Source organism: Eriocheir sinensis, chromosome 49, assembly GCF_024679095.1.
Source record: "Eriocheir sinensis breed Jianghai 21 chromosome 49, ASM2467909v1, whole genome shotgun sequence".
NCBI lineage: Eukaryota > Metazoa > Arthropoda > Malacostraca > Decapoda > Varunidae > Eriocheir > Eriocheir sinensis.
In genome coordinates, this window is record NC_066557.1 from 6,062,960 (window position 1) to 6,086,963 (window position 24,004).

Here is a 24,004-nt window from a genome sequence, read left to right on the forward strand (position 1 = left end):
TTTCTTTATTCTCCTCCTCCTCCTCCTCCTCCTATTCCTCACCCCTGGAGCCGGACACCACCAGGCCCAGCTCTGCGGAGATCACCACGGCCGTCACCTCCGTCTCGTGGCCGGTGAGGGTGGCGCGGGGGGTGGGCACATCCCCCTCACCCATGATCATCTGGGGGCAGGGAGAGCAGAAGAGTGTTACTAAGTGGTGAGGGAGAGGATGTAAGTGTGTGGGAGTGAAATAAAATAAGGGAAAATGGGATAAGATGTCGGAAGAAGATGGAAGGAAAGATAAAGAGAAGAGGAGAATGGGAGAGTGTGTGTGGGTGCAAAGTCAGAGAGAAAGTAAAAGCAAAGAAGAAAGGAGGGAATGAGAGTTTGTGTGTTTGTGCAAAGTGAGAGAGATGAGAAGAGTGAAAGAAAGAAGGGAAGGGAGGATGGGAGTGTCTGTGTGAAGGTTAAGTGGTGAGGTGCTGGTCAAGGTTTATAATACATTCATTCAGATAAGAAAGAAGAAATTTATCATTAGCCATAGGAAACTTGAAGAATAGGAAGCACACAAACAGATAACAGAGGTAGGGAATAAAAGACAGGTGTTTTATCCATTAACTATGGCAAAAAGTAAAGTAGTCAGCTAGACATTCTGTGCAATAAGAAGTACATTAGGGGTTCATAAATTGATGTGAGTGAAACTAAGAGAAGGTAGGGCATATCCAGGTATTTTTTAGGTGAGCAGAGATGTGGCCCTGTGACACAACTTACAGCCTGAGAGAGGAAGCAAAACAGGAGGATGAAGGGTTAGGACACAAATCAGGTCAAGAACACAGCACATAGGATAGGAGGCTGGTGTAGTGTGTCCTCTGCTGTGCGTTCATGCAGGTGTATTGGGTCCAGAAATGTGTGCAGCAAAATAAATGTTTAGAAGAGAAGGGTGAGGAAATCCATAAAGGTGACAACTCTATGAACTAAGAAGACAATGGCACAGATATGAGAGGGCCTTAAACCTGACACCATCAATGGACCCACACGTGAAACTCTGAACCAATGAATGTGCATTTATATAAGGAATGGCCCCTACATACATGGCACCCCCCCCTCCCCCCCCACATGCAGAGTCCTGGCTGTGCCGCTGTATGAGGGGCGTGAGACAAAGTGTGTGTGTGGCCAGGTGTGTGAGTGCCCTGTGTGTGCAAGCCCCGTGTGTGCGTGGGTCAGTCAGTACCTGTGTGCGGGCGTTCCAATGCCAAAGGAGCACCGTACAGTCATGCGCGCCGGAGGCTACGTAACAATCGCTGGTGATGTTACATTCACTGCGGCTGAGGGAGGTCACCACACCATAGTGGCCAAACACTATCTGCACAATCTTGGCTGTTGGCAAAAAAGACACACACACAAAAAATTGGTGCGGGAACGGGAAAAATTGGGCAGTTGCGTTTTTTATCAAAGTTAAGCAAATGAGGAAAAGAAAATATTTCTTGATAAAAATATGCATAAATGTTAAGTTTGTGTGTGCATGTGCGTGTGTGTGTGTGTGTGTGTGTGTGTGTGTGTGTGTGTGTGTGTGTGTGTGTGTGTGTGTGTGTGTGTGTGTATTTGTAGGAACTTGATTGCATTGTTTATCAATGATGTATTCGAGAAGAAAAAATATAATAATTAAAAAAGATTAACAAAACATTTAAAAAAATTGAGCATAAAAATTTTGCTTGATTTGAAAAATTATCTGTGTGTGTGTGTGTGTGTGTGTGTGTGTGTGTGTGTGTGTGTGTGTATACCTAAACAGCATTGAGAGTGTAAAACAAATTAATTATGATTCTTCCAATCATTAATGTCAGCAAAAATAATAATATGAGAACCAAAATCACAACAGTGTAAAGGAGCAGGAAAAGGAAAATTCAACCTAACTTGTCAAATGTGTAAAAATCTGTATACAGTAAAAGTCCAATAATCCAAGCGTGGACAATCAAAAAATCACATCGTCCAAAATTTTTAAGTGGCTGCCAAAAACTCCAAAATTAAAACAATAAAAAGGAACCAATTGCGCCAAGCAGCACCAAGCAGCGGGGACGAGACACAGGAGACTCAAGAGTTCTAAATTTAGTCCGGGTGTTGGCGGCCAAATATTCACTCGCTTTTGAGACTGTTAGTGCTCTACATCACAAGTAAATGGCTCTAACAGCTTTAACCAGTACAAGTGATGGTGCTGAGCCAATGCTCAAGGACAGTGAGTTTAAGTGGCTAAGAAAGTGAAATGCATAGTAGGTTTTAGGAATTCTGCACAGTACAGTAAACACGCTACAAGCCTGACTAATTGGGGGCAGACCTCATCAAAAATAGCCAAAAATCTGAAATATCCCAAGTTTGAAAATTTGTGCATACTTAAGCAAATCTGTTTCATAGTTTAATGGTGACTCTGATTAATTCTTGCTCAAAATGGACACCTCAGGGGAGCTGGAGTAGAGTACTCAATCAATATAAATTTATATGGCTCTGGAGTAGTCTTGAGCAAGAGAGCGACAGTGAGGTGCGCATAGCAAGTTAGGAAAGCTAGTTTTGGGTGAATAATTTACACATTGCTCCAGGTACACACAAATCTAAATTACTGTCCAATTTGAAAAAAATAGCTTAACTATTGCCTGTGTGTATCAATGAGACCAAAAAATAATTAAATCAATGAGTGGCTGCATTCCATGCCCTGTTAGCAGCAAGTGAGAGGCTGACAGCCTTTGTTTTAAAATGATGCGGTCAACTCATATCTAATACTTCACTATAAATCAGATCTTTGTATGACTTACATCCATCGAGATGCTGTTCAGGAACGCGCTGTGCATTCCGGATTTTTGTTCAATTTATAGTTATGTGTCTAGAGCCCTCAAGGTCTGATTAATCTTATCTGATATCCTGAATATAGATGTTCGATTTGTAAAGGAATTACTGAACATTAATATTTGGTAAGATTAACACAAAGGAGCGAAAAGTAAATAGTTTATGTGAAAACACAGTACTCGGGCAGCCTTGACTCTACTGCATGATTATCAAAGGAGTTTGCCTTTCCAATGGTCCCTTCTCACTGCTTGGTGCTTTCATGAACCGGCTATATTTTTTTTTGTGCCTTTGTTACCTCTCAATCTATTCTCTTTCCATGGATTTACCTTCCTAAAACTGCTGTTCAACATTTACACATTACTGGTGAGTAATAAAACAATATAGCAAGTCTTTATTTTCTGATCAAATGAATATGTTTTTCGTTTTCAGCGTTCCCTGCCAATAATCCAAACAATTTGGTAATCTGATTGACCTTAGGTCCACTGCCATTCGGATTATTGGACTTTTATTGTATTGTTTTTGTATGCTAATAATAATAATAATAATAATAATAATAATAATAATAATAATAATAATAATAATAATAATAATAATAATAATAATAATAATAATAGCAATAATATAATTATCCTTTCACAAAAATGTTCTTCAAAAATTTAGATTATAGCATAAAAATGGCAAAAACATCATCCAAATCACACAAAAATACCTGTGCATAAAAAATCAAGGTTTGGCAAATGTCTTCCCTTCAACGGTGAAATATTATATGTCAACCAGTCTCTAAAGTCTAAACCATTAATCGAGTCCTCCAGTCAGCCAGTCTGTTAGGCGGCCACCAGTCGGCCAGTCCCTCAATGTTTCCATCAGTTAGTCTTTCCTAAACTCCTTCCACTCATTCTAACCTTAATATTTTTTCCTATCCTATATGTATCCTTTATAAATCCTTATTATTATAGATTTACTACTTTTACTCAGTGTTCTTCCTAAACCACCCACAAACATTACTATTTATTTCTTGTTATTTATATCTTTATCTCTTTATTATATATTTACTACTTTTTTCAGTCTCCATTTCCCCGCATCTGTGCAAGGGACGAGGAAAAGTGTAAACTCCTCCCTTGTCTAACCAGGAGCACATACGTAGGCAGACAAGTCCATGTGTGTATGTATACCCATTGATGTGGAACCTTACGTGTACATCAGCCTTAACCCGGTAGCAGTGACGGGCCAAATTTGTGCCATGATATAAACCCCAAAAATAGATGGTACATAAATGGATCACAAATGCTTCGATATATATTATGAAATGGTTTGTGTGAGTGATGATTTTTTCTCATTTTTCTCGCTAAGAGGGACCATTAAGAAACATGATCCTCGCTGCTACCGGGTAAGTCAAAGGTTGTACATATGCATACCAACATATACCAATATGATCATACACAAAGCAGTGTCCTTCCTCGAAAAATTATGTACGTGTATTTTTTATTGATTTATTCATGTAATTTTTATAATTTTATTGAATGTTGTTTATAATGTTGAAGTATCCTGTACAGAAAGGCAATCAAATAGCAATGAAAAAAGCAAAATGTTGATAAAATGCCTCGTCTTTTAATCATATTTTTTTTTCTGAGCCTTTTCATTGAGGGGCAAACTCTGTCTGGGGAAGGAGGCAACTCTGAGTGATGGACACAAATAGAAATGACAAAAAAAGTTTGTACTTGGTAAGTGTTACTGTTACTATTACTACTACTACTACTACTACCACCACAGCAACAATTAACTACTACTGTTACAATTAAATATGACATTAACTCCTCTACTAATATTACTGAATACTAAAATATAAGATAATATCAAGAGAAAATATGACTATTACTGCCATGACTACTTTTACTACTATTACCATCACTGCTACTACTATTTCCACTATGAGAATTACTGTACTACCACAAAAAAAAATATATACTACATCTACAATTCACAACTACTACTACCACAAACTACCACAAACTAATACAAACGTCACCCAAACGTAACCAAACACCCACCAGTTTCCACACCAAAACATTACTGCCACGACAACCACTACCAGTCACAAACTAACACAAACACATTGAAACAGAACCAAACATCCACCTGTCTCCACATTAAAACATTACATTAAACCACATCCACTATCTACCACCAACACAGTCAAACGTAACCAAACACAACCAAACACCCACCTGTCTCCGTATTGAACACCCTGAAGCTGTTGTCCCAGAAGCCGCAGGCGATGATGAAGCGTGAGTCAACAGTGGTGACGAAACAGTTGCTCCTCATGCGAACCTTCTGGCTGAAGTTGTCCCCGAGGTGCCTCTTGAGCTGACTTGTGCTGCTGCTGCTGCTGCTGGTGTTGGCCGCGGCTTGCTCTGTGGGTGAAGTGGTGGTGAGAGGGGTGTTGTGGGTGTTTGTTGGTGAGGGAGAGAAGGAAAAGGGGAAAGAAAAATGGAAGGGAGGAAGTGAGGAAGGATGAATGAATTTTCTATAAATGAATCCTAGTATTCTGTTGGCCTTACTCGCTGAATCAATACACTGCTGTGAAAATTAAAGGTTTGATGTGATTTTGCCACACATGCATAAAGCCTCCTATATCAAGTTCAAACTTGAAGAACCTGACACTTTTCTATACTAAAGGACATCTCCCATCTATCAAACCAAACTGGAAATCCACACAAATCTTCTTATAAGACTGCCTGTTTTAAGTTAGGGGAATTAGATCAAAATTTTCTGTTGTAGCAAGGCGCCACAACTCTCATTCAGGCTACAAACTTGAGAATGTTTATTTCAACGAGGGTTTTTACTCTAGTCACGGAGGCGGTGTTGCTTGCAGTTTTATAAATATTCATTGTGGTGGCTGCACAACACCCATTTACAGGGAATGGATAGAGATGCATCATAGAATATTTTTTTTGGTTGATGATTGCTCACTCCATTTAAGAGCCTTCCAAACCTAGCTGCCCACACAGAGGAGAGGTGCTGGCCGTCCCTTTGGAACAGACTGCCCCGAGAGACTTACGCAGCACGGGGTCCATGGAGAGGGGCAGGAGGGTGGAGGGGGACTGCGTGCCCTCCGCGTAGCTCGGACTCTGAACGTTGACTGAGGATCGGGGAATACAGAAAAGTGTTAAAATATGCTGAAAAATATGTTTAATGTTGAATACACAAAATACAAACAAAATCACAAAATGCATAAAAATAAATAAAAAAGAACATATTGATTGATTTAACCAACTTGCTTGATTTCTTTTTCCTTCCCTAACCTCTATTCCTTCTCTCCTTCAGTCCCTCCCTCACTTTTCTCCATCCCTCATTCTCTCCTGTTCCTTCATCACATCTCTCACTTTTTTAGTCTTTCCCTCTCTCCGACTCACCAGAATAGTTTGTGTTCCATCGGTTAACGGCAAAGTGGTGGCTGTTGGTGATGGTAACCACGGAGGGGAGGGGCAGCTGGGGGTAGGTGTTGGCCGAGATGTGGCAGATGGGGGAGTTGCTGACGAACTTCATCACCATACACACGTCCTCGCACACCCCGGAGAACATGAGCGGCGACTGTGAGGGGGAGATGGGGTTAAAAGTGCGGAAATGTGACTCAGAAGAAACAGAGAACACGAGGGGCTGCTGTCAGGGAGTGGATACAAGGATGAAAGTTGGTGAAATAAACTTGGAGCTAACAGAAAAACGTCGAGAAATTTATTCAATATTAAGGGTTAAAAATGGGCAAAAAGGGATTTGGAAGTGACAAAAAAGAATATGAAGACTTAGAAATGGGTGAGTGATTTGGAACTGATTAAAAATGGTTTAAGTATGGCTAAACTGAGCTCTGTACATGCCTACCAGCCTCCTTATTTTTTTCTTATGCTAAATTGACCTATCTTTCGACCACTCCTCTAACTCTTTTTAGGAGCAGTGAGTATCAGGTTTTTTTTTTTTTTTTAACATTTGTAACCTTTTTTTTAATGCCCTTGAACTGACTCCTCTGCTGAAAAAAAAAAAAAAAAAAAAAAAAAATTAGGGCAGAGAAAAAAAAGGCAATTACAAAAAAATCATACAGTCTCCTTACATGCATTTTGATCCTCCATTAACCCCTGAGCACCTTTCTGGCCCTCTTTGCCTTCTGTACGGCCTCACCAAGGGGATGGATGACCCTACATCACCCAATATTAACCCCTTATGAATACTATCTTATCTTTTTGACTTCAGTGATCAAGATAGTTTCATGTTTCCCTCAATGAATCTTTGTGCCCGATGACCCTCTGACTTCAGAAGCAAAAAAGTTAGTTCCATGTCTGCTCACCAGGTGCATGGCGGATGACCTGGGCGGGTGAGGCTCCATCAGTAGCTGGGACGGCGTTTGGCCAAAGTTCCTGATCTGGTTTTCGATTGCCTGGAATAAATAAAATATACAAATAAATTAGTTAACTACAATGATAACTAAGGTTAGTTGAGAGTTCTCTTGTTCATTCATCTCTCAGGCATCTACTGTTCTTTTATTTTTTTACATTTACTTAATTTCTCAAATCGACAATGAGGGGAAAAAATCAAATTAGTGGTTTCTCTGTAGGTTATTTCATTGTTTCCTTTACCCTTGTATGGGTCTAAGAAAGTTGGAAAGTTTCGTTTAGTCGGTGCAACATCTGTGGTCATATGCCAGAGAGAGAGACAGGAGGGGGAAGGAATTATAGGAGAAGGAAACAGATCCCAGGAGACGGGACACAACCCCAATTCATACCTGGTACCCATTCACTGCTGGGTGGACAGGGGCGTAGGGTATCGGAAAAGCCTCCCAAATTTTCCACTCCGCCCAGGAATTGAACCCGGGCTCTCTTGATTGTGAGCCGAGTGTGCTAACCACTGCACCACGAAGCCCCCTGTATGGGTCTAGCTTTCATTTCTTTCACTCTTCATCTCTCCCTCCTCCTCCTATCCTTCTCTTTCCCTTCGTTCATACTCCCTTTCTCTCTCCCATGCCTCTCCTTTCCTTCACTTCCATTTCATCACCTGTACCTTTCACTCCATCCTCATCCTCTTTATTTCCCTTTCCTTTTCTCTCTCCTTCCTTTTGCTTCCTCCTTCACCCCAGCCCTCTCCCTCACCTCTCTCATGACGGGGTCCTGTATGGCGTCCAGGTCCACGGATCCCTCGTAGGTGAGGTAGTAGAACACGTTGGTGGCGCGCACGGCCTCGGGCCCGCGCTGCTTGTACCCGAAGATCAGGTCTATCCACTGGTGCAGCTGGCAGGACACAAACTCGGACTCCAGGGCCTGCAGAAGTGAGAGGTAATGTGGTTACACTTTCTACGGTGACTATTTTTGTCTGTATGTCTGTGTGTCAGTGTGTATAATCTTAAATGACACTCCCCTAAGCAGGTACTATGCAAGAGGGATTTGTGTTAGTCTTAGTGAGCTCTGACTTCCATCCATGGGCTTAATGCATTCAGGCTAAGAATCAAGCAAACAGGGTACTGGGTTTCATTTCAAGAAATGTAAGCAATAAAAGCGCTTAAATCATTATCAAACTATACTTGGCAATCGTTAGACCTCATCTCGATTATGCAGTTCAGATCTGGTCACCCTACTATAGAATGGACACAGACTTGAGAATCTGTGCAGAGGAGGATGATAAAAATGATTCATGGGTTGTGAAACTTATCATACATACATACATACATACTTATTTAACCTGGTAGCAGCAGGGATCCTGTTTCTTAATGATCCCTCCAAGCGAAAAAATGAAAAAAATCACCCCACACACAAACCATTCCATAATATATATCAAAGCATTTGTGATCAGATTATGTATCATCTATTTTGGTGGGTTTATATCATGGCACAAATTTGGCCCGTCACTGCTACACGGTAAAGCCACAAACTTGGCCCGTCGCTGCTACATGGTGAAGCCACAAAATTGGCCCGTCACTGCTGCCGGGTTAAATTTGCATTCTCTAGAAGGGCAAAGGGTCGGAATCCCCAGCCCAATTTCCCTTCGGTTCCTTATCACATACCATTCTTTCTCCACTTTACCCATCTTTTTTTCTTCCCTTCCCCCCCATCACATACCATTCTGTTGATGCGAACGAACTCCTCAGGTGACGTGGCCCAGGGCGGAAGCACCACATCGTCTACGTGCTGCCCCTCCTCCGTGGCGCCCAGCTTGTAGCGGTTCCAGTTGACGAACATCTCCGGCAGGTAATAGAACTCTGGGATCAGCTCCTGTGGGGGGGTAGGGGAAGGCGGATAAAAAGGGTTAGTGATGGTGGTGGTGCTGGTTCATGGTAGTGGTATTTTATATTTTATTTTTTCTCTTTCTTATCTTCATATCCATCCTTATCCTTCTTCCCTTCCTTCACTACCTCCATCTCTTTCTCATTCCCTTTCTCCTTCTTGCCTCCCTTCCCTCTTCCTTACCTTACTCCCTTCTTCCCATTCCTCTTTCTCTCTCTCTCCCTTCTTCCCTCCCTTTCTCTCTCCTCTCATCCCTTCCCAGTTTTTCTTTTCTCTTCCCTCTCTCCTCCTTTCACTCCTTCCTTCCCTCTCCCTCCGCCCATCTCCTTTCCCCCTTCACCTTCACGTCGGAGGTGTCACGCTGGCAGTTCTTCCAGGCGGTGGCGACGGAGGAGAAGAGGCGGTTGGGGTGGTCGAACTTGCCCCCTTGCAGCGACAGGAACATGGTGGTGAAGGGCTCCTGGTGGGGGAAGTGGTGGTGAGGTGGTGATGAAGTGGTGTTGATGGGCATGTAGTGGTGTGGTGAGGTGGTGATATAGTGGTGAAGTAGCGAGCGGTGATGTGATTGTGATGTGGTAATGAGGTGGTGGTGATGTTATAGCAGTGGTGGAAATAGTGGTGTTGATGGGGATGGGGATAAAGTGGCGAAATGGTGGGGGTGGTGATCAAAATAAAGTGGTGTTGACAGGAATGGAAATGTGGTGGTAGTGGTGATGAAGTAGTTAAGTGGAAGAGATAGGCATTGACACACTTTCATTATTCCACCTCATCAACTTTACATACTCTGAATGCCCATATATATTACCCTCATCCTTTTGTTCTCTATATATAACCTACTGTTCACTGCAAGATTCATTATATACATTCAGCCTTTCACTGGTCCACACAAACATCCACTTTACTCCACAACACACACACACACACACACACACACACACGAAAAAAAAAAAAAATAAAAAAAAAAAAAATAAATAAATAAAATATCATCCCACTCCACATAGCTCTCCATTCCTCTCCACACAAACATTCACATCCACACCACTCCATATATAAACATCCACCCCACCCCACAACATGCATCCACCCCACTCCACAAATACATTCACCCCTTTCCACAAACATTCACATCCACCCCACTCCACATAAGCACTCATTCCTCTCCACCCAGACCTCCACCCCACCCCATTTCACTCCACACACACTCACCAGTCGTATGAGCCAGTTGAGGGTGAAGGCGGAAGTGGAATAGTGGGTGCCATAGTGGAAGGGTGGAATCTGTTCGTGGTCCCAGCTTGAGTACCTCTCCTCGAAGAATGCCCGGCGAGAGGGGTTGAGCGATCCAATGGGCTGCGGGGAGAGAGGGAGTGTGTGAGGGACTTTACAAGCGTGACCCAATTCTCTAAAAATGATAAGTAGGAACGAATAGATAAGAACACAAACAAACACACCCACACATACATACGCAGGTTAGACCATGCAGCATAAAAACATGATCAAAAGAGTTGGTCCCTAGCCTGACAGACTTTACAATGAAGGACTGGATAAATGGGGGCCGTCATTCTAAATTAAAAGAGAGAAAAGAGAGGTGGCATGATAGCAGTGTTCTGGACAATGCTGAAAAGAAAGAGGATCTGCTTGTATGGAATGGGGCAGCAACGTGAGGACATGAAAGAGTTGAAAAAGACAAGATTTTTAAGAGATTAAGGGTTGTATCATAAGACATTTCGTTGCCCAAGAACACCTATTTGACAAGGCTTTCTTAGGAGTTGTGGGCATTTCCAGGAGTAGTTTTATGACCCTGGTGGTAGTGTGACCCTTCCTCTGTACCGTGAACCTAAAGAAACACATATTTGACAAGGCTTTCTTAGGAGTTGTGGGCATTTCCAGGAGTAGTTTTATGACCCTGGTGGTAGTTTGACCCTTCCTCTGTACCGTGAACCTGAAGAAACACTCATTAGAACCCAACTGACCCCCTCTTTGACCTTTAGAAAGAGCTGATGTGAGAAGCCAAAGTGTCTTATAAAACCAATCTAAGAAATTAAGCCTGCCTAACAAACACATTTACCTATGAAACAGCCTGGACAAGGAAGTTACTAAATTGAAAAACTTTAAATGAGTTAAAAGCAAATTTTGCCCAACTGAAACTCAAGGACAGGACCTCATGAACGTAACTAACTCCCTGTAAATCACAACTAGGTATGCACACACTGACACACACACACACACACACACACACACACCCACACAAAAAAAAAAAAAAAAAAAAAAAAAAAAAAAATCTTAATTCTGTATGGAGTCCAATATATCACACAACCACAGACTCGATTCACCAACCCGCCCACCTTCACACCAATCCACCCACCCACACTCACACCCACCCTCACACCCATCCACCCACCTTGGACAAGTCTCTGTAGTTGGAGGGCTGGGACAGGTCCAGCTCAGGAGAGTCGAAGTTGGTGAGTACCCACGGGAAGACTGGGTACTGGTTGAGGTCATTGTACGTGCGACCTGGAACGGTGATGAATGGTTGAAGTACAAGTTGAAATGGGGTGAAGAGGACTTGATAAGGAGAGACATGTTAAAATAGGATGAAACATTACTTTAGAGAGGGTGAATACATGTTACAATATGACCTGAAAGAGGGTTAAATTATGTAAAATAAAAAGTAAAAAAGAAAATATGATTAAATAGGAATTGAAGTATGATGAAAGTATGATGAAATGAAAGTTGAAAGAGGGTAAAATCGAGAGGAAGGAACAAAGGTAAATGCACAAAAATTATATATTTGAACTAAAATGTAAACACTACCTGGAATGAAAACAACTCAATACGCAGAAAATATTTAAATGAAAAAAAAAGGAAAAAAAAAATAAATTACAACAAACTGGAAAGTGGAAAATCCTTTTATGATATCAAGTTAAAAAGAAAATATACGAGTCTACAGAACTTGAAGAAAAGTAACAAGTTGCTATGGAAACTACTACTACTATTAATACTATAAAAAATAACCATACCTGTAGAATAAAAACTAGCATTATCAATACCTTCTTTACTATCCATCTTTACATTTTTTAACTATCTTTCCTACTTGGCTAAACATCTATACACCTGCTTATTAATGAATGAATGAATGAATGAATGAATGAGTCAATCAATTAGTTTCTTACCCACATCAGTCAATCAATTAGTTTCTTACCTGCATCAGTCAATCAATTAGTTTCTTACCCACATCAGTCAATCAATTAGTTTCTTACCTGCATCAGTCAATCAATCAGTTTCTCACCTGCATCAGTCAATCAATTAGTTTCTCACCCACATCAGTCAATCAATTAGTTTCTTACCTGCATCAGTCAGTCAATTAGTTTCTTACCTGCATCAGTCAATCAATTAGTTTCTTACCTGCATCAGTCAATCAATTAGTTTCTTACCTGCATCAGTCAATCAATTAGTTTCTTACCTGCATCAGTCAATCAATTAGTTTCTTACCTGCATCAGTCAATCAATTAGTTTCTTACCTGCATCAGTCAATCAATTAGTTTCTTACCCACATCAGTCAATCAATTAGTTTCTCACCTGCATCAGTCAATCAATTAGTTTCTCACCCACATCAGTCAATCAATTAGTTTCTTACCTGCATCAGTCAATCAATTAGTTTCTCACCTGCATCAGTCAGTCAATTAGTTTCTCACCCACATCAGTCAATCAATTAGTTTCTTACCTGCATCAGTCAATCAATTAGTTTCTTACCTGCATCAGTCAATCAATTAGTTTCTCACCTGCATCAGTCAATCAATTAGTTTCTCACCCACATCAGTCAATCAATTAGTTTCTCACCCACATCAGTCAATCAATTAGTTTCTCACCCACATCAGTCAATCAATTAGTTTCTTACCCACATCAGTCAATCAATTAGTTTCTCACCTGCATCAGTCAATCAATTAGTTTCTCACCCACATCAGTCAATCAATTAGTTTCTTACCCACATCAGTCAATCAATTAGTTTCTCACCTGCATCAGTCAATCAATTAGTTTCTTACCCACATCAGTCAATCAATTAGTTTCTTACCCACATCAGTCAATCAATTAGTTTCTCACCTGCATCAGTCAATCAATTAGTTTCTTACCTGCATCAGTCAATCAATTAGTTTCTTACCCACATCAGTCAATTAGTTTCTTACCCACATCAGTCAATCAATTAGTTTCTTACCTGCAATAGTGTTGAGGAACATGAGGTACTCGAAGTTGGAGATCTCCCGCCTCTGCCACTTCTGCGTCATGTTGGAGGCCCGGAAGAGCTGCCGCGGGGACATCATGCTGGCGCGCCGCGTCTGGGGGATGCCGTACTTGATGCCCACGCCCACACGCGGCAACGCCTTGGCCACGCGCTTCACGGTGGCCTGGTCCGGGAACGTGAAGAACACGGACGCTGGGAGGGGACGGGACAGTCAGAAAATGGGTATCTGTTATGAATGTTTAACGCGTTACATGCAAATAAAAGGTGCATTAAAAGAGGATTGGAGAGTAAACGAATGCGGTTGATGGAAATGGGCAACCATGAAAGTTTCAATGTACGTATTAAAGGCGAAGAAGAGGATAGGAATAACAAATGGGGTTGATATGGAGTATCGGTTACTAAAGAGTTTAATACCGGTCCGAATGGGTAGGTATTTATAATGGATTAATTAAGAGAGAAGACAAAGCTGTCCCTCACTAGTCAGACTCAGCTATGAAGTCAGTTTGGGCGGGGCCGCTCAGGCTGTTCCCTGGGCACAGCGCTGCCAAAGCTTATTAATTTATACAGAATACTGATACACAACTTCAAATAGTAGGTAGATGACATGAGATAGAGAGTGGTGCGGCAGCGCTGTGAAGAGGTTCGGGCCCCACCCAAACTAACTTCACATTTTTGTCGGACTACAAAGGTCTAAAAGTTTCAAGGTCACTAAAGTTTTAATGGACCAGAATAGGAGTTTCAATGGGTCGCTATAGTAGTTCCAATGGGCTCAGGTTTAAGAAATTATGTAAATCTAGCAATTAATTACGAGAGAACACACACACACACACACACAAAGGACACGCCTCCCCTACATTCCTCTCTCTCTCTCTCTCTCTCTCTCTCTCTCTCTCTCTCTCTCTCTCTCTCTCTCTCTCTCTCTCTCTCTCTCTCTCTCTCTCTCTCTCTCTCTCTCTCTCTCTCTCATACATACTCGTATATACACTTCCTTTTCTATATTCCTTTCCCTTTATCTCTTATACTCTCTCACCTTCCCACTCACACAATCCCACTCCCTATACTCCCATCATCCTCTCCTTCGCGCTCATTCTTCCTTCCCCCTCCCCCTCCCTCTAACCCCCTTCCCCTATTTTCCACTCCCACTATCTCTTACTCTCTCACCCTCCCACACACACAACCCCACTTCCTAAACTCCAATCATCCTCCCTCGCCCTCATTCTTCCTCCCCCTCCCCCTCCCTCTACCCCCCTCCCTTATTTTCCCCCTCATACTCACTTCTCGAGGCCAGGAAGATCTCAAGCGCCGTGTTCTGCAGGAGGTAGCGGCGGCTGAAGATCGCCCGCACCTCGCTGAAGTGCCATTTGCCATGCACATGTTCGCAGTACTTCACCACCTGCGGACGAGGGAGAGAACGGAGGTGAGTGGAGGTGAGAATGGAGGGAGAGAAATGAGTGCGAGTGGAGGGGGTGAAGGACATAAAGGAGTGAGGGAGTGGAGCAAGTGAGGGAGAGAGTGGAGCAAGTGAGGGAGAGAGTGGAGGAAGTGAGGGAGAGAGTGGAGCAAGTGAGGGAGAGAGTGGAGGAAGTGAGGGAGAGAGTGAAGCGAGTGGGAGAATGCGCGCGTGGGAAAGTGAGCGAGTGGGAGAGTGAGCGAGTGGGAGAGTGAGCGAGTGGGAGAGTGAGCGAGTGGGAGAGTGAGCGAGTGGGAGAGTGAGCGAGTGGGAGAGTGAGCGAGTGGGAGGGAGTGCAGGGGAGGAGGAGAGTGAGGGAGAAAGGGAGTTAGGAAGAGTGGGAAGAAAGGAAGAAGAGGAAGAGAAAAGAGAGGAAGAGCGAGACAGATAAGAGAAAGGGTTAAAATGAGAGAGAGAGAGAGAGAGAGAGAGAGAGAGAGAGAGAGAGAGAGAGAGAGAGAGAGAGAGAGAGAGAGAGAGAGAGAAAATAAGGATACCAAAGAGAAAAAGATGACATATAGCAAAATTTCCCTGCATTAATAAAACAGGAGATAAATACAGACATAGATACGAAGATAAACACACACACACACACACACACACACACACACACACACACACAAGATTGGCAGGACAGATACAGTGACACACGCATACATAATTGAGGTAGATAGGGAGGTAAACAGCTGTGAGTGGCTAGTTGTAGAAATGTGCGTAGATCTACAGAAAAAAAACTAATTGGTGTAGAGATGGATAAAAAAAGATAGGGGCCGATTTGTAGCGTTTTTTGTTTGTTTCTTTGTTTCTATCGGGACTGTTTTGTTTCAACCCCCTTTTTTTAGTCAATGAGGTGCCTTCTTTATTAAAAAAAAAACTATAGACGGAGAGAAAGACACACCCATATACAAAGCCAAAGAATGATAGAATACATATAGAAATAGGAATACACATACCCACAAAAATACGAACTATATATTTAAATCCATAAAAATACATATACCTTTACAAATACGAGAATATGTAGTATGGACGAGGAATACATACAACAGGAAAATTAGTGAAGACCTTTATATTCATACACATTCCTACATACACGCATACAAGTAGCCTACAGATAAGAGATAACAGGTAACTGAGGAATATGCAAATACAAAAATAAACAAAGGTGAGAACGAGCAGGTAACCAGCACACAACCGTCCTCTCTCGTGTTCTTTCAAAGTTACAAGAGGATCAGGACGCGTGGACCCAATAATCAAAGGTATCTGATTCTCCACATGTGAACTTTGAGGGGTCGCAGAGGTCGCTAGCACGGGCTCGCCTTCTCAAAACTCTCGGGGCTCACCCACCCACATTTGATAAGGCTTTCGTGGAGTTGTGGGTATATCCATGGGTAGTTTTATGAGCCTAATGATAGTTTTACAAGGCTGCTGCACTCATATGGACCTGACTGCTTTCCACTGTAGCCTTTAGAAATATTTGTTGTGAGAACCAAAAGCGTCTGAATAAAGCCCCGTTCACACTGTGCCGACTCAGTAGCGGGCTTTTTTTTTATTAATGTTTGATTTGTGTGTGCCCTTGAACTGTCTCCTTTGCTGTAAAAAAAAAAAAAAAAAAAAAAAAAAAAAAAAAAAGGGCCACGACAACCCAGCAACTCGGGGTATGCGAGGTCTTGGGTGTGAAATATTGATGTGGTAGGGTCGCACATGGTCGGAAAGCGGTCTAGAAACGATCGCTGGATGCTAATTCCGCACAGTGTGAAGGGGGCCTATGAGTCGCTGGGTTGTCGTGGCCCAGAGTCGGAACAGTGTGAACGGGGCTTGACCTGGTAGCTGCGGGGATCAGGTTTTTAAAGGCTCCTCTAAGCGAATTAATGAGAAAAAATCATCACTCACGCAAACCATTTCATAATATATATCAACGCATTTGTGATCAGTTAATGCATCATCTATTTTGGGGGGTTTATATCATGGCAAAAATTTGGCCCGTCGCTGGTACACGGTAAAGACACAAATTTGGCCCGTCGCTGCTACACGGTAAAGACACAAATTTGGCCCGTCGCTGCTACACGGTAAAGACACAAATTTGGCCCGTCGCTGCTACACGGTAAAGACACAAATTTGGTCCGTCGCTGCTACACGGTAAAGCCACAAATTTGGCCCGTCGCTGCTACACGGTAAAGACATAAATTTGGCCCGTCGCTGCTACACGGTAAAGACATAAATTTGGCCCGTCGCTGCTACACGGTAAAGACATAAATTTGGCCCGTCGCTGCTACACGGTAAAGACACAAATTTGGTCCGTCGCTGCTACACGGTAAAGACATAAATTTGGTCCGTCGCTGCTACACGGTAAAGACACAAATTTGGTCCGTCGCTGCTACACGGTAAAGACACAAATTTGGTCCGTCGCTGGTACACGGTAAAGACACAAATTTGGTCCGTCGCTGGTACGCGGTAGACACAAATTTGGTCCGTCGCTGGTACGCGGTAGACACAAATTTGGTCCGTCGCTGGTACGCGGTAGACACAAATTTGGTCCGTCGCTGGTACACGGTAAAGACACAAATTTGGTCCGTCGCTGGTACACGGTAAAGACACAAATTTGGTCCGTCGCTGCTACACGGTAAAGACACAAATTTGGTCCGTCGCTGCTACACGGTAAAGACACAAATTTGGTCCGTCGCTGGTACACGGTAAAGACACAAATTTGGCCCGTCGCTGCTACCGGGTTAAGGGTTCCGCTCCTAACACCGGCTGACTGACTGACCGATGCCTGCACGGCGCCGAAACCTGTCATATGCATCAGGACGAGTTTTGAGGTGATCATGTTCAACTCTGACTACACAAATGAGGTGTATATATAAATTTACGAGCGCCTATAGTAACATAACTGATAAAACATGTCAGACGATTTTTCTGTGAGGGAAGTGACAGAATGAGAATCGCCTTCACGACACTGATGAGACAAAGGAGATGTGTGACTTTAATGGTACCGAAGAAAATCTAAAACTGACGGAATATGGCACCGGGCGACTATTCAGAAGAGAGGAGGGAAGCGAGCCAAAGAATCGCCCTCTCCTCACTGACTACACAAATGGCACGTATAAATTTAAGGACGCCTGAAAAAAAAAAAAGGTAAAATACGGCACCGAACGACTTAGAGAAATGGTTAAGGAAGGGTCACGATAGAGGCAATACTATGGGGTTAGAGTCATAAGGACATAAGAACGTAGGAGTCTGCAAAAGGCCGGTACAAGGCAGCTCCTTTGAACCTAAGCTCCCGTGAATCTAACCCCACCTAATATCGCTGTCCATGAATTTATCTAATCTATTTTTTAATGTTAAACTGACAACTAACTACAAAAATGAGATGTATAAATTTAAGACCGCCTAAAAAATGAATAAAGTATAAGTGATAAGACAGGCAATAATGGATCACACTGACCATTACAAACGAGTCTACAGGTCACCAATATCCTGCATATATAAATTAACAAAGGAAACAGAAGATATAGTGCAGAAGGAAACAGAAGATAGTATAGGAGCGGTGAGCAGCGGGCTTCTTTTTTCCTCTCTGCACTCTTTTTGTTGCCCTTGAGTCTTCTCCTTTGCAGTAAAAGAAAAAAGAAAAGAAAAAGAAAAAAGAATAGAAGGAATGGGGTAGAGTTAGAATTCCCTGATGGCCTCAAAGCTGACCCCCCTCCCCCTCACACCCCTTTCCCATGATGCAGGACCCATAGATAACTGTCCCCGGAGCCATAAAACCACACATGAAAACGAGACCATATATATACACGAGTCTTTTCATGTGTAAGGAACGAGGCGGCAATGGGCTTGAGATTTAGGCTTCGGACTAGGTGTCAATCGAGACTATGGAAGTGCCAGATTATGACACGACTTCTTAAAAGTGGTGCCAGACCTTGATACGTCTTTGAGTAGTGATAGAACTTGATGCGAGTCTACAAGCGGTGCCAGGCCTTGATACGTCTTTGAGAAGTGATAGAACTTGATGCGAGCCTACAAGCGGTGCCAGGTCTCAAGTAATGGTGCCAGGCCTTGATAGGAGCCTAGAAGTAGCGCCAAGCTTTGATACGTATTTTCATGTGTTATAAGTATTATGAGTGGTGTCTCACCTTGATTCGTGCCTAGAAGTGGTGCCGAGCTTTGATACGAGCCTCGCAATATCGTATTCACCTCACGAAGTCCAATCGTGTTCAAGGATATATCACTATGCAGTGTGTGGGCTTCCGCTTTAGGCATACGTGATTGTTGACTACAAACTTTTTTTTTTATATATTTGTGATTTTTTTTTCTAAAGTAGCTTGCAAGTTCTGATATTTCGGAGCGGCAACACCGGTGGTTCTTGAGTTAGGAAAGGGCGGGAGTGGTTTCATTTTCTCATGCTACGAAGTCAAACGTAATTTTAACTCAAGCCACCTAGTACGCTACGTATACACTAACCTAAATTTCAGTCTTGTCAATATTTATTTTTTTCCTTAACGGTAATAAATGTAACGATGTAAGGCTTACTGAAGGGAATTAGTCATGTGGTTAAAAATATGCACGAGAGAAGACAACGAAAGAAGGCTCAACCAAGTGAAAAAGAAAAATCCTGACACGGATAACGAAGTGAGAGGCGTAAAGGTGCGAGATGAAGGATACTTAAGACGCAAAGTGCGAAATTTAGGGCGAGGAGTGTAAACGCGATGAGAAAATCAAGGCGATGAATGTAAATGTGATGTGAAATTCGAAAGCGAGAATCTCACATTTTTGCATTTATCCACATTGGAGAGACTGAGGCTGTGCTTATCTGATATAACATGGGAATGAAAAGAATTAACTCTTACAACCTCAAATTCACAGATAATAGTATTACAACGTGAAGTCTGAGGAAAACTTGATGGTAAACTGTTATAGGTTGAAAGTAGGCCTAAAGAAGAATATGAAAGGAAAATACTGATACAACAGGCACAGGAAGCGATCATGGATCAGAGAACAGACAAAGGTTGAAGATATTTTGGTGACGATTAAGAAAAAGAAATTGACTTGTCCGGGTCGTAACAAGTGTAGGACGGAGGATAGAGTACCGAAGTAACAGATTCGCAAACAAAGGACAAGGTGGAAAGGTGAAATTATATAGAGTGCGCATTCACCGGAGCTGGATGGAGTACACTAAAACCAGACAGAGAACTAGGAGGAGAACGTTAGGAAAGGCCTTTATAAAGCAGTGTACTGGAAATGGCTGCTGATGATGTTAAGTTGGAAATCAGTGAATCTGGTGTCGGAGCAATGAAGCAACCACGAGACTGCTTCGGATACCATCAAATCACCAAACAACCATTCAGTGGCTATCGATTCCGAACACTGAACCACAAGCCAACGGTTCAACACTTGGGGATAATGTTAACAAGTAGATCATAACGAGCTAATTGGGGTGTGAGTGGGCATTCACTTGATAAACATATATATTAAATGAGAAGGCATTAATGGGTACTCTATCTGGTGAAAATATCTAAAATTGGGTAAAATGGATATCAAGAAAACAAAAAAGATAAAAAAAGGATAGTTTTGAACAAAGAAAAACAAAAAAAACAATACAAGGACAATGAGGACAAAAACGAAACAAAGAAAACACAAAAAAACAATACAAGGAAAATAAGGACAAAGAACGAAACAAAGAAAACAGGAAAAAACAATACAAGGAAAATAAGGACAAAGAACGAAACAAAGAAAACAGGAAAAAACAATACAAGGAAAACAAAGACAAAAACGGAACAAAAAAAAGAGAAAAATAGAAAAATGAAAGGAAATAGCGAGTAAACGAGAAAACGAAAATAAGCAGGAATAAGAAAATGAAAACAAGAAAACAAATAAACGAAACCAAAACAGAAATGGCAGCGAGAACGAAATGGAGGAAAGGAGAGGAGGAGGAGGAGGGGGGGGAGGGCGAAGGGGGTCGGCGCTCCCCTCCGTGATCAATACCAGTGACGCTACCCGCCTCCCCCCCTCCTCCTCCACCTCCACCTCCACTTCCTCCTCCTCCTCCTCCACCGGGCAGTCATTTCCCTCCCTCGCTCTTCCAAGATGGCCGCCGCTACTCACTCCACCTGCGCAGTGCCGCCTCCTCCTCCTCCTCCTCCTCCTCTATTACGCCTATCCTCCTCTTTCCTCTATTTCATTATTCATCTCCTCCTCCTCCTACTACTACTACTACTACAAATAATAGTAATACGGTTCCAAAACTAACGACCTACCACCAAAATACTACTAACACTATTACTACTACTTCTATTGCTGCTGCTAACACCACCACCACTACTACTACTACTACTACTACTACTACTACTACTACTACTACTAATGCTATAATTACCAAACCACCACCTTCACCACCACTGCTGTTCTATTACTGCTACTTGTCTACTACTACTACTACTACTACTACTGTTCCAAAAATCTACAACTACCAAACTACTAAAAGACGACTTATTTTATAACTACCATTACTAACGACCAAACCACCACCACCACCACCACCGCCACCATACCCTTCGTTCCTTCCCCTCCCCCTCCCTTCCCGCCCCTCGGCAATAAACGCACACGCCTACGTACGCGATTTCCCATACACACAATATCGGCAAAGAGAATGACTGTAGTGTAAAGTATTAAAGAAAAACAATAATTACGGTGGATTATAATTAGAAGCAGCGAGTGCCAGTAATTAAGGTTAACTGCCGCGCATCGATTGAATAGGTTGTTAGAGCGATAATTGCAGTCTCATAATTAGGGAAAAAATGAAAATCAGGAATAATGAATGTTAATAATGTTTTAATAAATGATAGAGCTAGTGAACTTTAATAACGTTAATAAAAAGGCTTATATATTGTTAGTAATAATAGAAAATAAGCACTATGAAAATAAAGGAAGGATTATGCATTTAAATTAGTGGCGATGTAAATGAATGAAAAATATATATACCATTACCAATGATGCAAAAATCCTGTTATAATTAGTAGAGCAATAAATAAAATACATAATAATGATAATAACCATAATAATGATAATGTTTGAATAAATGATAGTGCTGGTGAACTATAAATAAATAACGAAAATGAAAAGGCTTATATATAGTTAGTCAAAATAGAAAATAAGCACCATGAAAATAGAGGAAGGATTGTGCGTATAAATTAGTGACGATGTAAATGAATGAAAAAAAAAATCAATACCAATGATGCAAAAAACCTGTCATAATTAGTAGAGCAATAAATAAAATACACAATGAATAGAAAATAAGCACCATGAAAATAAAGGAAGGACTGTGCATATAAACTAGTGACGATGTAAATGAATGAAAAAATAAATATATCAATACCAATGACGCAAAAATCCCGTCATAATTAATAGAGCAATACACAAAACACATAATGAATGGAAAATAAGCACCATGAAAATAAAGGAAGGACTGTGCATATAAATTAGTGACGATCTAAATGAATTAAAAACTAAACATACCAATACCAATGACGCAAAAATCCCGTCATAATTAATAGAGCAATACACAAAACACATCAACAATAATAATAATAATAATAATAATAATAACCAACCAGCCAATTAACGAGGACAACCCCCAACACCTTACCTAATCAACACAAGCAGGTGAGCGGACGCGGACAAACAGGTAAGTCGGTAACCAGGTGGGTGGACGGGTGAAGGACAAGACCACGTGCCCAGACGGAGGGTGAGGGATGGATGCACAGATGGATGTTGCCGCGGCGGAGTCCAGGGAAAGACTGACGGATGGACTGCATGTCAACCCCCCTCCCCCTCCCCCTCCCCCTCCACCCCCTACCAGGCCCGCCCCCCCCCTACCCATCCTTCCCCGACTTCACCCCTTCCCCAGTACCATCGCTATACATCCCAGTACACCTCGTTTCCTCTGAGTCCCTCTCCCCCTTCCCTTCCCCCCTTGCCTCCTCCTTCCCTCCCTCCCCCCTCCACCCCCACCTCTGTTTCCACCTTCTCAATCTCACTCCTTCATTTCCTCCACTTCCGTTCCTTCTCCACTTCCTCCACCTCCCGCCTTCTACACCTCCTTTATTTCCTCCACTTTCCACCTCCACCACCTCCCTTTCCTCCTTCCTCCACCTCCACCACCCTCCCTCTCCTCTGTGCACAAGTCTTCCTTCCCTTCCTTGTTTCATCCTCTCCCCCTTTCTCTCCCTCCCTCCTTCCTCCCTTCCTCCCCTTCTCTAAGCACTCCCTCTCTAGTTCTCCCCTTCGCTCCCTCCCCTAATCCCCCTTCCTTCCTCATTATAGGACTACATAGCCTCCCTCCCCCTCTTCACCCCTCCCCTCCTAGCCTCCCCTTACCAACCTCTCACCCCCACTCAGTCAGCCAATCACCACCACCACCACGATACCCCAAACAAAAGAGCACCGAGTATATTATAAACAGAGGGATCGAGTACTGAAGAATAGGATCAATAGACGAGTGGAGGGATCGAGTGCTGAACAATAGGGTTAATAGATGATACAAGGAGGCTTTTACCAGCAAACAAGGGGATGATGGGCGGAGAGTGATGGAGTACTAAGGGATAAGAATAATGGATGTTTTAAGTTTTTTTTGATCAGTGCTATTAATTATATATATTAAAACAAGGAATAGGGAAGAATAACATATGAGAGGAGAATAATAATGATGAAATATGATAAGTAGGATAAGCAAATCAAGAATAATATTAGATTAATGAAATAATAGACCGAATAAACCAATAAATAAGTTGAATAATGGTGAAGAAATAACGTAAATATAATAGTGGAATAATAATGATATAACGAATAGGAGAAAATAAAAAAGAAGAAAAATAACACCAATGAAAAGACGTACTATTCCCATTGTTAATACTATCATCGCCGCCTTAACCACCATCACAGCCTCAGCGTCAACAAAAGAGCATCAACAACCCACGACTATAAACGAGGTGACTAGTAGCCGAAAGGAAGGGTTGAGTACTAGGGAATAGGATTGAAAGATGATGTAAAAGTACTATCAGAGGGACTATTTCCTGATGATATAGTACTCTGGTGGTGGAAATGAATATCTATCGTGTCTGACTTATACTATTACTACTACTACTGCTACTACTATTATGACCACCACTACTACTATCATTACTACTACTACTACTACTACTACTACTACTACTACTACTACTACTATTACTACTATTACCACTACTA

At 42.1% G+C, this 24,004-nt stretch overlaps 1 protein-coding gene and 1 long non-coding RNA gene across 15 annotated transcripts in view; both read right to left on the bottom strand.

Annotated features, from left to right (window-relative positions):
- The window catches only part of LOC126981746 (neurobeachin-like), a 112,709-nt gene that overhangs the window by 12,121 nt on the left and 76,584 nt on the right, over positions 1-24,004 (bottom strand). For 2 of the 3 annotated variants that reach the window (XM_050833269.1, XM_050833268.1), the window contains exons 2-14: positions 14,587-14,704; positions 13,285-13,503; positions 11,473-11,585; positions 10,281-10,421; positions 9,415-9,534; positions 8,910-9,062; positions 7,947-8,114; positions 7,148-7,237; positions 6,225-6,402; positions 5,870-5,950; positions 5,037-5,222; positions 1,211-1,356; positions 43-160 (exon numbers count right to left, since the gene is read on the bottom strand). In XM_050833269.1, coding sequence (XP_050689226.1) covers positions 43-160; positions 1,211-1,356; positions 5,037-5,222; positions 5,870-5,950; positions 6,225-6,402; positions 7,148-7,237; positions 7,947-8,114; positions 8,910-9,062; positions 9,415-9,534; positions 10,281-10,421; positions 11,473-11,585; positions 13,285-13,503; positions 14,587-14,704 — 1,831 coding nt within the window. Of the gene's footprint in view, positions 1-42; positions 161-1,210; positions 1,357-5,036; positions 5,223-5,869; positions 5,951-6,224; positions 6,403-7,147; positions 7,238-7,946; positions 8,115-8,909; positions 9,063-9,414; positions 9,535-10,280; positions 10,422-11,472; positions 11,586-13,284; positions 13,504-14,586; positions 14,705-22,403; positions 22,550-24,004 lie in introns of those variants that run through there. The other variant, XM_050833272.1, reaches the window with a different exon arrangement.
- On the bottom strand, positions 12,056-13,276 carry LOC126981751 (uncharacterized). 12 transcript variants are annotated; one of them, XR_007734122.1, is made up of 5 exons: positions 13,256-13,276; positions 13,115-13,172; positions 12,796-12,998; positions 12,448-12,737; positions 12,056-12,331 (listed from the first exon to the last, which is right to left on the bottom strand). It is a non-coding gene; the product is annotated as an uncharacterized LOC126981751 (long non-coding RNA). The 12 variants fall into 12 exon arrangements; XR_007734123.1 differs by lacking the exon at positions 13,256-13,276 and having other exon boundaries at positions 12,448-12,650; positions 12,796-12,853; positions 13,086-13,233; XR_007734117.1 differs by lacking the exon at positions 13,256-13,276 and having other exon boundaries at positions 12,796-12,853; positions 13,086-13,233.